At 36.0% G+C, this 14,093-nt stretch overlaps 1 protein-coding gene across 4 annotated transcripts in view; it reads left to right on the forward strand.

Annotated features, from left to right (window-relative positions):
* Positions 1–14,093, forward strand: part of Col11a1 (collagen type XI alpha 1 chain) — a 169,069-nt gene that overhangs the window by 68,759 nt on the left and 86,217 nt on the right. For all 4 annotated transcript variants that reach the window (XM_038311125.1, XM_038311127.1, XM_038311124.1 and 1 more), the window contains 10 exons: positions 2,578–2,631; positions 6,914–6,967; positions 7,079–7,132; positions 7,295–7,348; positions 8,442–8,495; positions 8,610–8,654; positions 9,778–9,831; positions 10,249–10,293; positions 10,491–10,544; positions 10,963–11,007. In XM_038311125.1, the coding sequence (XP_038167053.1) occupies positions 2,578–2,631; positions 6,914–6,967; positions 7,079–7,132; positions 7,295–7,348; positions 8,442–8,495; positions 8,610–8,654; positions 9,778–9,831; positions 10,249–10,293; positions 10,491–10,544; positions 10,963–11,007 (513 nt within the window). The remainder of the gene's footprint in view (positions 1–2,577; positions 2,632–6,913; positions 6,968–7,078; positions 7,133–7,294; positions 7,349–8,441; positions 8,496–8,609; positions 8,655–9,777; positions 9,832–10,248; positions 10,294–10,490; positions 10,545–10,962; positions 11,008–14,093) is intronic.

The following is a 14,093-nucleotide window of genomic DNA, read 5'->3' on the forward strand; positions in this document are numbered from 1 at the left end:
TTTAAGACACTGTTTAAATTTAGATATATTTTCTCTGTATTCCTCCTCTTTCCCCAGTTGGAAAGAACAAAATCAAAGTATCTTTTTTTTTTTCTTTTTGCAGATGGTAAGGTAGTATATATAAGTGACACTAAAAACTCCATCAGAAAACTCTGACAAGTGGCAAAAACTTTCATCAGCATAACTGGATTGAAAATTAAACTCACACAAAATAGTAGTAGCCCTCTTATATACAAATGAAAAATGGACTGAGAAAGAAATAAGGGAAACATTATCTCTCACAGTAAGAAGACAAAAGAAGATAGGCAGATGTCCCATATTCAGAGATTAGTAGGATTAATAAGCAAAAATGGCCATCAAAATAGACAGATTGATTAATGGAATCGAATTAAAGACCCAGATATAAATCCACATATCTATGGACTTCTGAGTTTTGATAAAGAAGCCAGAAATTCACTCAGAAAAATTGATAGCATAGCATACTCAGTATATATTCTTCTAATTACAATTGAATTGTAATATTCATTGAGAATAGTCATATGGCAGCTAGTTTTATTCATAAATTTTATGCATACCCTTGTTTCAATCCATTCCAATTAAAATCTGCAACCCCAGGTATTAAAGAGGCCATGTTAAGTAGATTGGATGCTCATTATTTCCTGGGGTTATAGAACAAGATGAGACCAGTTCAGCTATGCAAGAAGATTCTGTCTCAAAATGAAAGCGTTAGGGAGCCTGGAAAGATGGCTCAGTGGCTAAGTGTATTTGCTATTCTTCCAACATTTCTTGGTCTTGTTCCCAGAGCACATTGGGTTTGATCAATAGCTCAAGTTCCAGGGTATCCAGCTATTACTTCTGACCTCCTGGAGTACCTGATTACATGAGTGCATATGCTCACACAGACACATGCAAGGCGATCAAAGAAAAGTAAAGTAAATACTACAAAAGCATTAGCAAGAGCTGGAGATATTGATCAGAGCTACTGCTTGTCCAGCATGTATGAGGCCCTGTGTTCAATCTCTGTACTTAAAGACTAAATAAACTAATAAAAACATCAATATATCAAAATAAAAGTGAGGGTGTTATAGTTTTCATGAACTTATAATTCCTTTAACTTTAAATTTACATGCTACATAATTTTTGGTATATACTCCTCTGTGAAATGTTCAGATTATATATTCAAGAGAATTTCAATTATATACATATGGAAGATTATCAAATGTTCATCACTTATTCTTACTGTTCTGCTTTTCAAAACACAGAAATAAAAAATTTAGTGAGTCACTTAAGAGGAAATGAATTTCATTTGCATGTTAGTGATACAAATGTACAAACTCATTGGGAAAATGTAACATTTTACCACATTTTGAGATAGAAAGGACAGTAGAAAGGATATCCTTGTTCATGTTCTTTCCCATTATTTAAGTGATAATTTTGGTTAAGGGTAGGAGAATGTAACTACAATCTTTTGAGAAATTTACGCATATATACAGTCAACTAATTAAGAATAAACTGATCAATTTATAATTCTATTCGGATTAATGGTTGATAATATAATTTAATGCAGAATCATCATTTTACAGGAAATAAGTTGCAAGAGTTCTTTATTAGAAACTTTGAAGTAATCTTTATAAATTAAAAAAAAATTAAAAATATGTTCGACTTAACATCTTAGCTTTCCTTTGAGACATATAGGAGTTACTTTGCTCCAAAACCACTAAGGGGTTCTCGAAAGTTGCTTTTCAGTTTAGCAAATTTTCACTGTTTCTTTTATTTTGATGTAACTCAGTTTAATAGATTGATAATGATTTCAATAAATCAGAATACTTGTGAATACATTAAGTAAGCTATGACAGCCATATTAATTTTTAAAATTCTAAAGCTTTAGATAGTATGCATAACCTAGTATATATTCTTAAATTACACAACTTCTTTATAAAGCAATTAATTTCCCCTTTCCAGTTAGTCTACCAGGCCTTTATTGTACCATTTTAAATTATTTGAACATTTGTAAACATTATTTGTTATAATGGTTTGTTTTTATGGGGAAAATTCAAAATGATATGAGGAAAATGCATCGACATCATTTCACAATACTTATAATGATAACAATAGCATTTTTGAAGTAGTTTATTACTGTTAAATATAAGACCTGAGAAATATATGTCTATAAAAGAGTCAATTTTTCAAAATCCTTACTGTGTGAATGAACTCAGAGCTCGCCTGACTCCGTGAACAAATTACTGCCATAATACTACTTTGCGGTTTGCTGCTTACTCATACCTTGTTTATCAGGCAATGTTTGTTAAGGTAAAAACCTTAAAGAAAATATCAGTGTGACTTAAAATTAGGCATCTGTTTATCTGTGAATGGAATATGGTGCTTTATATGCAGTTTAAACGGCATGTGCTTGATATGCCATAGAGAGACACACTAGCGCAGGACATGAACAGCTTCACTGCATTAGTAAGCTCAAACTGACTAACAAAACATGTTCATTTATTTTGAGTGAAAGTAGTGAATTAAAGAATTTAGCGGACATAAATCAGTGGTTTTCTGTTTTACTTTTCTCATTAGGGGGGTCCTGGTTCAGCTGGAGCCAAAGGTGAGAGCGGGGATCCTGGTCCTCAGGTAAGAAACAATAATTTGCTTTCTTCCCTTGCTTTTTTAAAAAATCATCTATATTGATGTAGTAAGACAGTTGAAATGCTAAGAGTAAAGAATGCATTTATGTTACCTTTCAGCCCCAAAACATGGTTTTTATTGACTGTATTCCAAGTAGCCTGTTGGCTTTCTATTAGTTTTCTACTTAAACAACATGTAAATTGTGGACCTAGCAGGTTTGTAAACAGACGGCGTTTACAGGAGGCTATTGGATAGAGAGACAATTGCAACTGTTTCACAAGGTACTCTCCTTCTTCCTGGAGCCTGTGCTTCTGCAGAGAGTAAACTTAGAATGTTGTCGCATGAAGGCTGCCTAACTGTGGCTAGTATGCAAAATTTAAAAAGAAAGAAAGAAAGAATATCAAGTGAGGTAGTTCAGTCATATTTACTCCCAGCTCCTCTTCCTGTTATGAGCCATGCCCAGCCCGACCCTCCTACCTCCCCAACTTGGTTCACTTATTTATTTATTTGTTTGTTTGTTTGGTTGGTTGGTTGGTTTTTATTTTTTTATTTTATTTCTCATTTTTTTATTAAAAATTTCCATCTCCTTCCCTCCTCCTCCCCCTTCCCTCCCCTCCCTTCCACCCATACCCCCACTCCACCCCTCTCCAAGCCAAAGAGGCATCAGGGTTCCCTTCACTATGTTAAGTCCAAGGTCCTCCCAGCTCCCCCTAAGACCAGGAAGGTGAGCAACCAAACTGACAAGGCTCACAGTGAGCCCGTCCATGCTGTAGAGTTCATGCTCATCGCCGTTGTCCTTGGTTTCTCAGTCCTCCTCCACCATCAGCCACATTCAGAGAGTCCGGTTTGGTTCCCTGTTCCATCAGTCCCATTCCAACTGGACTTGGTGGTCTCCCGTTAGATCTGTCCCACCGTCTCAATGGGTAAACGCACTCCTCACGGTCCTGACTTCCTTGCTCATGATCTCCCTCCTTTTGCTCCTCATCAGGACCTTGGGAGCTCAGTCCAGTGCTCCTATGTGGGGCTCTGTCATTTTCTCCATCCAATGCCAGGTGAAGGTTCTATGGTGATATGCAAGATATTCATGAGTATGGCAATAGGATCTGGACATTTCTGGCACCCTCTCCTCAGCTGCCCAAGGAACTAGCTGGGGGCATCTTCCTGGACACCTGGGAACCCTTCTAGAGTCAAGTCTCTGCCAACCCTAGAATGGCTCCCTTAATTAAGATATATAATTCCTTGTTCTCATATCCACCCTTCCTATATCCCAACCATCCTATTCCCCCAAGCTCTTCCCATCCTCCACTTCACACTTTTCTCTCCCCATCCCCCCATTCCCCCATCCCACCCCACCCCCAAGTTCCCATTTTTTGTCCGGCAATCTTGTCTACTTCCAATATACAGGAGGATAACTATATGTTTTTCTTTGGATTCACCTTCTTATATAGCTTCTCTAGGATTTTTTTACAAATTATAGGCTTGATGTCCTTTATTTATGGCTAGAAACCACTTATGAGTGAGTACATCCCATGTTCATCTTTTTGGGCCTGGGTTACCTCACTCAGGATGGTGTTTTCTATTTCCCTCCATTTGCATGCAAAATTCAAGATGTCATTGTTTTTTACCGCCGAGTAGTACTCTAATATGTATATATTCCACACTTTCTTCATCCATTCTTCCACTGAAGAGCATCTAGGTTGTTTCCAGGATCTGGCTATTACAAATAAAGCTGCTATAAACATAGTTGAACAAATGCTTTTGTAATATAATTGGGCACCTCTTGGGTAAATTCCCAACAGTGGGATTGCTGGGTCCTGGGGTAGGTTGATCCCAAATTTCCTGAGAAACCTCCACACTGCATTCCAAAGTAGTTGCACAAGTTTGCATTCCCACCAGCAATGGATGAGTGTACCCCTTACTCCACATCCTCTCCAGCAAAGGCTATCATTGGTGTTTTTGATTTTAGCCAATCTGACAGGTGTAAGACGGTATCTCAACGTTGTTTTGATTTGCATTTCCCTGATTGCTAAGGAGGTTGAGCATGCCCTTAAGTGTGTTTTGGCCATTCGAACTTCTTCTGTTGAGAATTCTCTGTTCAGTTCAGTGCCCCATTTTTTAATTGGGTTAATTAGCCTTTTAAAGTCTAGTCTCTTGAGTTCCTTATATATTTTGGAGATCAGACCTTTGTCTGTTGCATGGTTGGTGAAGATCTTTTCCCAGTCAGTAGGCTGCCTTTTGTCTTATTTTTTAAACAAATCATTTACTCCAGTTTGGGCTGTTCATATACTCACGGGCATGGGTCATTCACTGGAACATGGTTGAGCTAATAGGAGCTATACTTTTGAAGAAAACTGACTCTACTTTCCCACAAAGTCCTCAGTTAAGAGTGATGGTCTCTCCATCCTAGCGTGTTGGATGCTTGATTGTGTGCAGGCAACTACATTGGTTACGAGTTCATTCATGAGTGCATTATATCATGTCCAAAAGACACCAAGCAATTTCCTAATATTGGCCCTTTGTACTTAGCACCTTGTTTAACCCATGGATACCTGGCAACCACTGATCTATTCTTTATCCTGAAATTTTGTAAAAAAGATATTAAATAAAATTATACCTTATAATCATCTTCTATTATTAGCTCTTTTAATACAGGAGAAGGTCTCATGTTCATACTTGAGTACATCAATACTACATTTATTTTCTTGTTGAGAAATAATCCATTTTGTAGACACTATGACTTTTTGGGACATAGCCCAAAGAAAATTGGTAACAATATTTAACTAGCTCACAATATGGTAGCCTTGCTTTGAATGCTTAATTAGCATTGTTGTATAGGCATGCACCACCACTGCCCCTAATCTCTTACTTTGAGACAAGCCTTGTCTTCTGAGTGAATTCCAGAATAGCCAAGTCTACACAGAGTAACCTTGTCTCAATAAACAAAAGAAAATCAAAACCAGAAACCAACCAAATGAACAAAAACATTGCTTTGCAAAGGATGGAAAACACTGACTGATTCACTGGGAGCCTTTTAAGAAAGTATTAAAATAGAAATCCTGGAAGTTTATTGTTTCATAAAGTTTGTAAAGCTATATGTGTACATCTTTTTCCCGAATTTATGAGTCTGAATGTGTGTGATGACAAGGGTTTTAGGACATACAGTCTCTCTTGTGTTTTGAAGTTCATGAGTTAGGTGATATCAAAGGTGATACTTTTCATTAAAGACTATCCATATTGCACAGCTGGAGAGATGACTCAGCAGTTAAGCGTATTACTTTCAGAAATCCCAGGTTTGGTTGCCAGCACCCACATGGCTGCTAACAACCCCCTGTAACTCCAGTTCTAAAGCCCCAGATGCCCTCTTCTGAAGTCCACAGACTCATGCATATGCATGTGGAGGATTGCAGCTCATGCCTATGCATGATAGAGATTTGTAGACTGATAAATATGCATGGTCCACTTACATACACCTGGTCACCTACTCATAAAACAAAATTAGTTAATTAAGGAAACAAAATATAGCAGCAATTGTGCTGGTATACATTTTCTCCCATCCTGGCAAGATTCATCATAGACTCCTCTCCAACGGTTTCTTTAACCTATAATCTTTGATTTCCAGTTATTAAACAGTCTTCTCCTTACAGTTCCAGAACAAACAGTTTTAGCCTTCGATTTGCAAGTGCGTATTTCTAGTTAGAAAATAATCATCGCTGACTTTGCGGATGGCTGAAGAGTCATGCACCAGGCACTGTGCACAGTTGCACAAGGATATACTTAAAGCAGATTTAGTTGAACACTTTAACAGATAATATGTTATAGGAGATTTCACTGTGCTGCAGAGGTGATTAAACCCATGCGTTCAGTGGATTGAGAGTTGAGTCATCTAGGAGGAGACATTTAAATAACGAAAGGAAAGGTGACTGGAAAAGGTTTGGAAAGAGAACAAAATACAGTGCTGATGGAGCCCAGTGACTGCTATGGAGAACCATCTCCTAAGAAGCAAATGAGTAATTGATCATAAAGGCTTAAGAGTATATCATTATGTTTTTGTTTGAATGTATTCACATCTACATAAAACATTATGCAATACAGTCACATAGTTCTTTTTATATGAAAACCACTTAAGAATATTGCTTTTCTGACCTGCTTTGTCAAAATTTTAAACTGGAAAGATTTTATTGTGCTTAAATATTTACAGAAGAACATAGGGTACATCTGTTTCTAAAACCCTCCCTTTTGACTTTCTGGATCAAGATTTCTGCAATGTGATGTAAATGTTTTCCTATAGGGCCCTCGAGGTGTCCAAGGTCCACCTGGTCCAACAGGAAAACCTGGAAAGAGGGTATGGCTATTTTTCCTTTTGTATTTTGAGTTGTAACGTCAGCCACCAGTTAGTCTTCCTACTTACTGTTTGTAGGTTCCCGTTGCTTAACTTTGCTTTGGGCATTTCCAGGGCCGTCCAGGTGCGGATGGTGGACGAGGCATGCCAGGAGAACCTGGGTCTAAGGTCAGGACTTTATAACTCCATATTCAGATCGTGTATGCTACTTTATCCTTAGTAGTATCACAGTTTAATATAAGATTTCTTGATATGAAGTGAACTTGACATTCAAGTTAGAGTCCTATTCCAGAATGAGAATCTGATGGTAATACGATTGCGATTTTACAGGGAGACCGAGGATTTGATGGACTTCCGGGTCTGCCAGGTGACAAAGGTCATAGGGTAAGATAGAGTTACTGCTTTTCATTCCAGGTATGATAGGAACCTTAGGTGCTTAGGTAGTACTGGTGTACTTTTGGGAATCAGGAGAAACAATAACACAAACACTGGTGACTCCATTTGGTAAATTTTTACATCTAAAGGATATTGAGAAAATGCAGACAAAACTTTGTAGGCAATACCAATGTTTTTGTTCACTGTTTGTAGTGAAAATATTCAAATATTTTTATGTACAAAAAATAGAAGCAGAATCTCTATGTTTACAGATATGATAAAGATCACATTACTATAAGAGTTGGAGAATATTATTTCTTGAGCGTTGCCACATTCTTTACATCTTTTCTGTGGAAGTAACTCAGATGAGGATGCCTGCAGGCATCCTGGCAACTAACTATTTCTTTGTGATGCACACTTGCACCCTTCAGTGCAACAGCTATTAACTGTAAGGCTAAAGAAATCAGTGTGCTAAATAGTAACAACTCAGTATGTTCTTCGTTTTTGTTTTTTTTTTTTTTTTAAATGGGAAGTTAGACAGTTTTTTTTTCTTCTTCTTTATATAAGTTTGGTTATTTACATGTTTCTTCACCAGAATGAAGAATAAACCTAGGACTATATTTAGGTAAATTGCAGGGTAAAAAAAAAAAAACTTAATCTTATAGTCTCCTAACAAAATAAGTGGCATATGCCTAACACATTCTAAAATGTACATATAATTGTGCTTTGTGAAAGAAATCCAAAATCCCTTTCAGTCTTTGTGAGTTGTGCTGATTTAATATGGAATATTCCAAAAATTAAAAAAATGTACAACAAAGTGCACCCATTCTCAAGACAATCATTAAACCAAATAGTTTTCTTAATGAATGACTTCAATAACTGTCTGAAATTATTTTACCTACATTCACTTTAAATTACTCTTATTATCTTGTAAAGCTGATTAGTTTAAAATTTTACCAATCTGGACATTACTCTAAGAAATGTAAGGGCAACGTATATTTTCCTGAACAACTGTCCATTTTCACCTGGTTGTTTTGACCATTGAGTGTATTTTAAACAATAACCTTCTTTCTCATTTAGCCTGTTTATGTTTACTCCTTAGGGGGAAAGAGGCCCACAAGGTCCTCCAGGCCTTCCTGGTGACGACGGAATGAGGGTATACTAAGATTTTACTTTTTTTTAGCCCTGTTTACAGTTAGAACACAAATGACAATATCCTTCTGAAACGATACCGCTTTAAAAGGAATTCCTCTCCTCTTGTGAATGACAGGGAGAAGACGGTGAGATCGGGCCCAGGGGTCTTCCAGGTGAAGCTGTAAGCAACTGTTTTCTTTATTTTTAAATAGCAGTCTCTTCTTTGAGAAACAGTGGTTGATTTTACTTATTTGGGCAATACTAACCTGAGTGAACATAGCGTTTTACACAAATTAGCCAAATAATTTTCATATTAAAAAGTGAAGTGTAAGCTGCCCTTCTGTTATAAAGAAAATCTTTGCCAATAAAAATAAATGTGGAATAGAACATCTTGTGGGTCACAAACCTTATTACTTAGTGTTTATTGCAGATAAAAAATAATTCTTCAAAACTACCCATAACTTCAGAATTTTTTTTTTGTGTGTGGGTAAATTAATCTTGTCAGAAGCAAGATACTAAGATATCATGTACTAAATATAAGATTTTATGTAAATATAAGATTTTATGACTCCTCTCCAGTGAATGTCAATATAAGGAAACTTAATTGGAGAGATGTATGCAAAGCCAGATAGGAAAACAAAACAAAATAAAACCTTTCTTAACCTCAGCTGTCTTTTGCGACTCTAAAGCTTGCCAGGTCAACTACATTCAAGTAAGTAGGCAAAGGAATTATTACCCTGACTTTTCTAAAGCTCGAAAAGAATATTCAGCAAAGGGAAAAGGAAGATGATGTGAATGTAAATGTTAATAGCTTGAAATTCCTCTTTCTAGAAAATAGTTCTATAATCTGCAAGGATAGATACCCAGCTGTTTGCTTGTAAATGAATGCTCTCCCAAGGTGAAATTTATATAAAATAAAATGAATGAGATTCTGACCTTTTCTGTTTGTTTAATCTGTGTGATCATAACAACCAAATTGAATGTGCTAATCAAAATAGAAAATGACATAAAATATCTTACTAAAATCATTTAACTATTTTCTTTTTTAAAAACTTTACTAGTGTTGCATCTGTAGATGTTTTGGATCCAAGAAAGTGTCTGTAGTAACTACTGTTATCTACTTTGTCTAATATAAACATGCAATATTTATATTACATGCTGAACATTTAATTCAATGTTCTGAGAGAAGATCTATCTGAATAGATATTTTAATACATATTTTATATTAAAAATATTCAGCAAAAGAGGCTTGTTTTGAAGGCCTCTCTCATGCAAGCTTTCTCTTTCTCTTTTATTCCTTCTAGGGTCCGCGAGGCTTGCTGGGACCACGAGGAACTCCAGGACCTCCTGGGCAACCTGTATGTATTCCTGGGAGTAATCTGGGTTCTGTAGTGGAAAACTTGCTGCCGAGTATTCTATAGGACTTTTGTATAGACTTGAAAACAATCTAGTTAACTGTCTTGCTGTACTGTAAGTTCTGTGGACGCTACCTGTCAGGGTAACTGATCATTCTCTCTGTACTTGCTCTTTCTTTCTGTTTCAGTAGGTCTTTCAGTTTCATGCTGAATCGCTAGCACCCAGTGGAAAATGATGTTAGATTGTTTTCAGGGTGGACATGGATGGGGGAGTACAGACCTTCCATAATTTTTGTTAAATACTAAATTCTATTTCTGTTTATTCTTACAAGAATCATAAATCATTACACGCTACTGGCTACTCTTTATATTTTCCATTTTAATACCTAAATTTTTAACCTATTTTGTTCTTCATTGAAGGGTATTGCAGGTGTAGATGGCCCCCAAGGACCGAAAGGAAACATGGTATGCTGTTAAGATCTTTAAACTCATGTCAGTAGACTTTTGTTGTAAAATTAAAGAAAATTCGTACACATTACTAAATAATTTTTCAAACTTCTTCAGTGAAAACTGATTTGTGGATGATTTTCAATAACTAGAATTAAAAAAGAAAACCCTGTAAAGCAAAAGCCTTATTAACTACTTTATTTCTTCCTATACAGGGTCCCCAAGGGGAGCCTGGACCACCAGGTCAACAAGGAAATCCAGGACCTCAGGTAAGTCTAAGCCACTGTTTTCTTCCTGGGAGATAATAGGCTGAGATGGTATTGTTTGAAATAAAAATCATAGTGTCAGAATGTTTTGTGTTGCACCCATTATGTTTAAACCATGACAACTTTTACCTTTAAGGAATAAAAAAGGGGAGACTCATAAGCATTTACAGGATGCCATAGTAAAAATCTGCACCTGCAGAAGGTTCTGGATAGAATTGAATTTCAAGCTTTTTGCAAAAAGAAGCTTGTACAAAACTCCTCACAGTGCTCTGAAGCTCTCAGTGCAGTGCAAAAGGAGAGAGAAGGGGGGAGGTTCTTGTGAATCAGTCTATGTGCTTTAAATTTTATCATCTGATGTGAAGATGTGTCCTTATGAAATTTTTTTTCTGACATGAAATAAATAAATTTTTTTTTATACTAGGGTCTTCCTGGTCCACAAGGCCCTATTGGTCCTCCAGGGGAAAAAGTAAGTTGTTGTATTATTCTCAAAATCTCTGGTAATTTAGTTTGTACCTGCAAGCTCAGCAGGTGTTAGCCTGCTCCTCTGGATATTTCCTTACATGGTAGTTTATCAAAGCAGTATAGTAACCAGATATAGAGCATAAATGTTGGTTAAAATTCCTTTACACACTTTAAGATGTAAGTTAAAAGAATGTAGGGTTACTAGATTTTACCTGATTGCAATATTTTAAAATATTAATAATATTTATAATTCAGAAACTGAGATGAGTGTGTGTTTTCGCTTTGGTTTGGTTCATCTTCATTTTATCATTGTTTAAAAACTATAGTTTGACTCAAAGTATGCAGACTGTGAGCTTCTATGATGACAGAACTAGGCATTCAGAATGGATGGTGTGGAATCTCACTTTAATTTTACATTTTCAGTATCCAACGTATGTTGTGTGCTTCTCTATCCTCAAAACAAAACATCTGTGACAGCATTATAACTAGAAAAACAGTTAATATAATCTTCATGTCTGGTTAATTATGGTATGTGATACTTCCAAGATAAATAGTTTGAACCACTTATTTTTATTTCCTTTAGTGACACATGGACATACTAGTTTTCCCACATCCTTATTAACGCATGTCTCTCTTGTTTCTTGTTATTGACCATTTCTCTTGGGGTTCATGATGCTTCATGTTCATACTTAGTATTTCCTGTCTTGGCTCCTTTTGTTTTGACAGCTTATTGGTAATTTTTGCAAATCTCTTTTCTTCTTTTCCTTTTTTTTTTTTCAAGACAAGGTTTCTTTGTGTAGCCCTGGATGTCCTGGAACCCACTTTGCTGAGAGTAAAGGCATGATCCGCCACCATTTTTTTTCTTTGTGATAGGTGCTCACCATGTCACTCTGTCTGACCTGAAACTCTGTGCAGTCCTGGTTGGCTTCTAACTCACTGTTACCTGCCTGCTTCTGCCTCATGAGTGCTGAGAGTAAAGGTGTGCACCACCACACTTGTGCAATTTATACCCTCCTTCCTTATGGGATTATTGAAGTGCTTTATTTATGTGGATACCGTGCAGTATAGTAGTGGTGCTGAAAAACACAGCATGAGATTTGCATACATCCCGAAGATTATCTTAAGCCATTTATTTAGTCAAGCGGTATATCATTGAGCAGCACTCTCCTTCTTGGGTCTTTATTTTAGATCAGTGACTTTTAAAATTTACTACTTTTATCTTTTATCTGGCACTTCATAAACATCCCTTGTTCATTATAAATTACATTGAAATGTGTTCCTATTACATTTCCAACAGAACTTTATTATGTGTTCCTTGGAATGTTAAGAGTAGTTTTCCCCTTGGGAGAATGGGTGTGCTTGAATTCCTGTTGCTGAGCCCAAACTAAGATATATGGTTTGGCTCATTGCAGCTATTGTTCACATGTAATCCAGAATTTTTTCTGATCTGTGCATATCTTCTTGGGAAATTCTAAGACAGTCAGTCTTTTCCCATCAGAAATGTAATAAATTCAAATGACAAATATATAAATATTATATATGGCATGTACTTAATATTTTGTCTATATCAGGCAGCATTTTATTTACTTCTGTTATTCTGTCTAAAACACTTCTTATTTTAAACTTGGTGAATAAGAACTGTTTCATGTATAATTTAACATTCAGATACTATCTTATTAGTATAAACTGTTTTAATCTCCAGGAAATTTCATATAAAATTATTTTAGCTTATGTTTTATTCTATTTCTAATAAAGGTTACTAGTGGCTTGCAGTGATAAACTACCTCTGCTATTTATTCTGACATTTTTGACAAGTAGAACATTTACTGTGATTTAATGTGTGAGTTCAGAGTTCATATTACTCACATGTTAATTGATTTACGGAAAACAAATGATGTGTGTGCATGAGCTCAGTGAGAAATACCAAGACCCAAAGTAAATGTCTGTTAAAGTCAGTGACTTTGAAGACTCGAATGTGTATCTAGATGCATTCAGACTCTGACTCTGTCATGTAATAGCAGACGTTGGTATTTCCCAGGACTCCCTGAGACAAAGTGGATAATGCATATAAATTGCTTCACAAGTACACAGAAGCACTTCATAAATTTTAACTTTTATTAAAATATGAAACATATGACATTCATTCATCTTTATTTCCACCTCACCAGGGACAGCACAAGGAGTTAAGGATGCAGATAAAACATTCTGTTGTCAGGAAACCTCCATTCAAAAGGAGATGGATTAAATTCAGTTTCATTAAAAAATCATCTTATTTTGCCAGAGTTTTAACATTTCATGCATTTTCTCAAATATATATCAATGGCAAAGGTTCACACAACGTTGCTTGCCAAGTCATTGGCACCTCTGCTGGTAATAGTAATGAATCGATTTATTCTTTGTTGGCGTACTGGTTTGTTTTGAAGAAACAAGACTAATGTCTTGAAAATAAAGAATAATTTAAGTGATGTGCAAAATATTTCAATTAAATATTTAGTATTTTCTGGTAAGAACTGTAGAATGTGGTAGGACTTCAGATTGGTGAAAGATATTGAAATTTTAAGGCTTTCCAAAAGGTAATTTAGGGTATAAAAATGTTTCTCAAAAGGTGATTTTTTTTCTGCTTTTTGGTCCACATGATTTAATTGGTGCTTTCCTATGAAGTTCTGTAGGTCAAGTCAACATGAGTGCAATGCTTATTATGTTCAATAGCCTCTAAGAGTAGGACTGTAAGCTGTGCTGGAGACAGAGATGCACGAATGACATTCCTCTGTCAACTGTTTTCCCATCCTGCCTAGTGCAATGAACTGCAAGCAGTACTGCCTTGGCATTAATGTTCCCATTAGAATGCCCGATTTTCTCCTAAGAAAGAGTATATAACTGCAGTGTTTGTCTTTACAGTGTTTTAAATTTATCAATGATGGGGTGACATAAAGTAGAGACTCTCAGGACAGAAAGGACTAGAGTGACCCACTGGGCAGCTCCATTTTAGTTTTATGTTAGATGTGTATTAATTTATGCACTTCGTAAAGCAACATAGATGTACATAACATCAGGTCCTAATAACTGACACAGAAACCTTACACATTTACA

The sequence above is a fragment of the Arvicola amphibius genome, chromosome 14 (genome assembly GCF_903992535.2).
Source record: "Arvicola amphibius chromosome 14, mArvAmp1.2, whole genome shotgun sequence".
Taxonomy (NCBI): Eukaryota; Metazoa; Chordata; class Mammalia; order Rodentia; family Cricetidae; genus Arvicola; species Arvicola amphibius.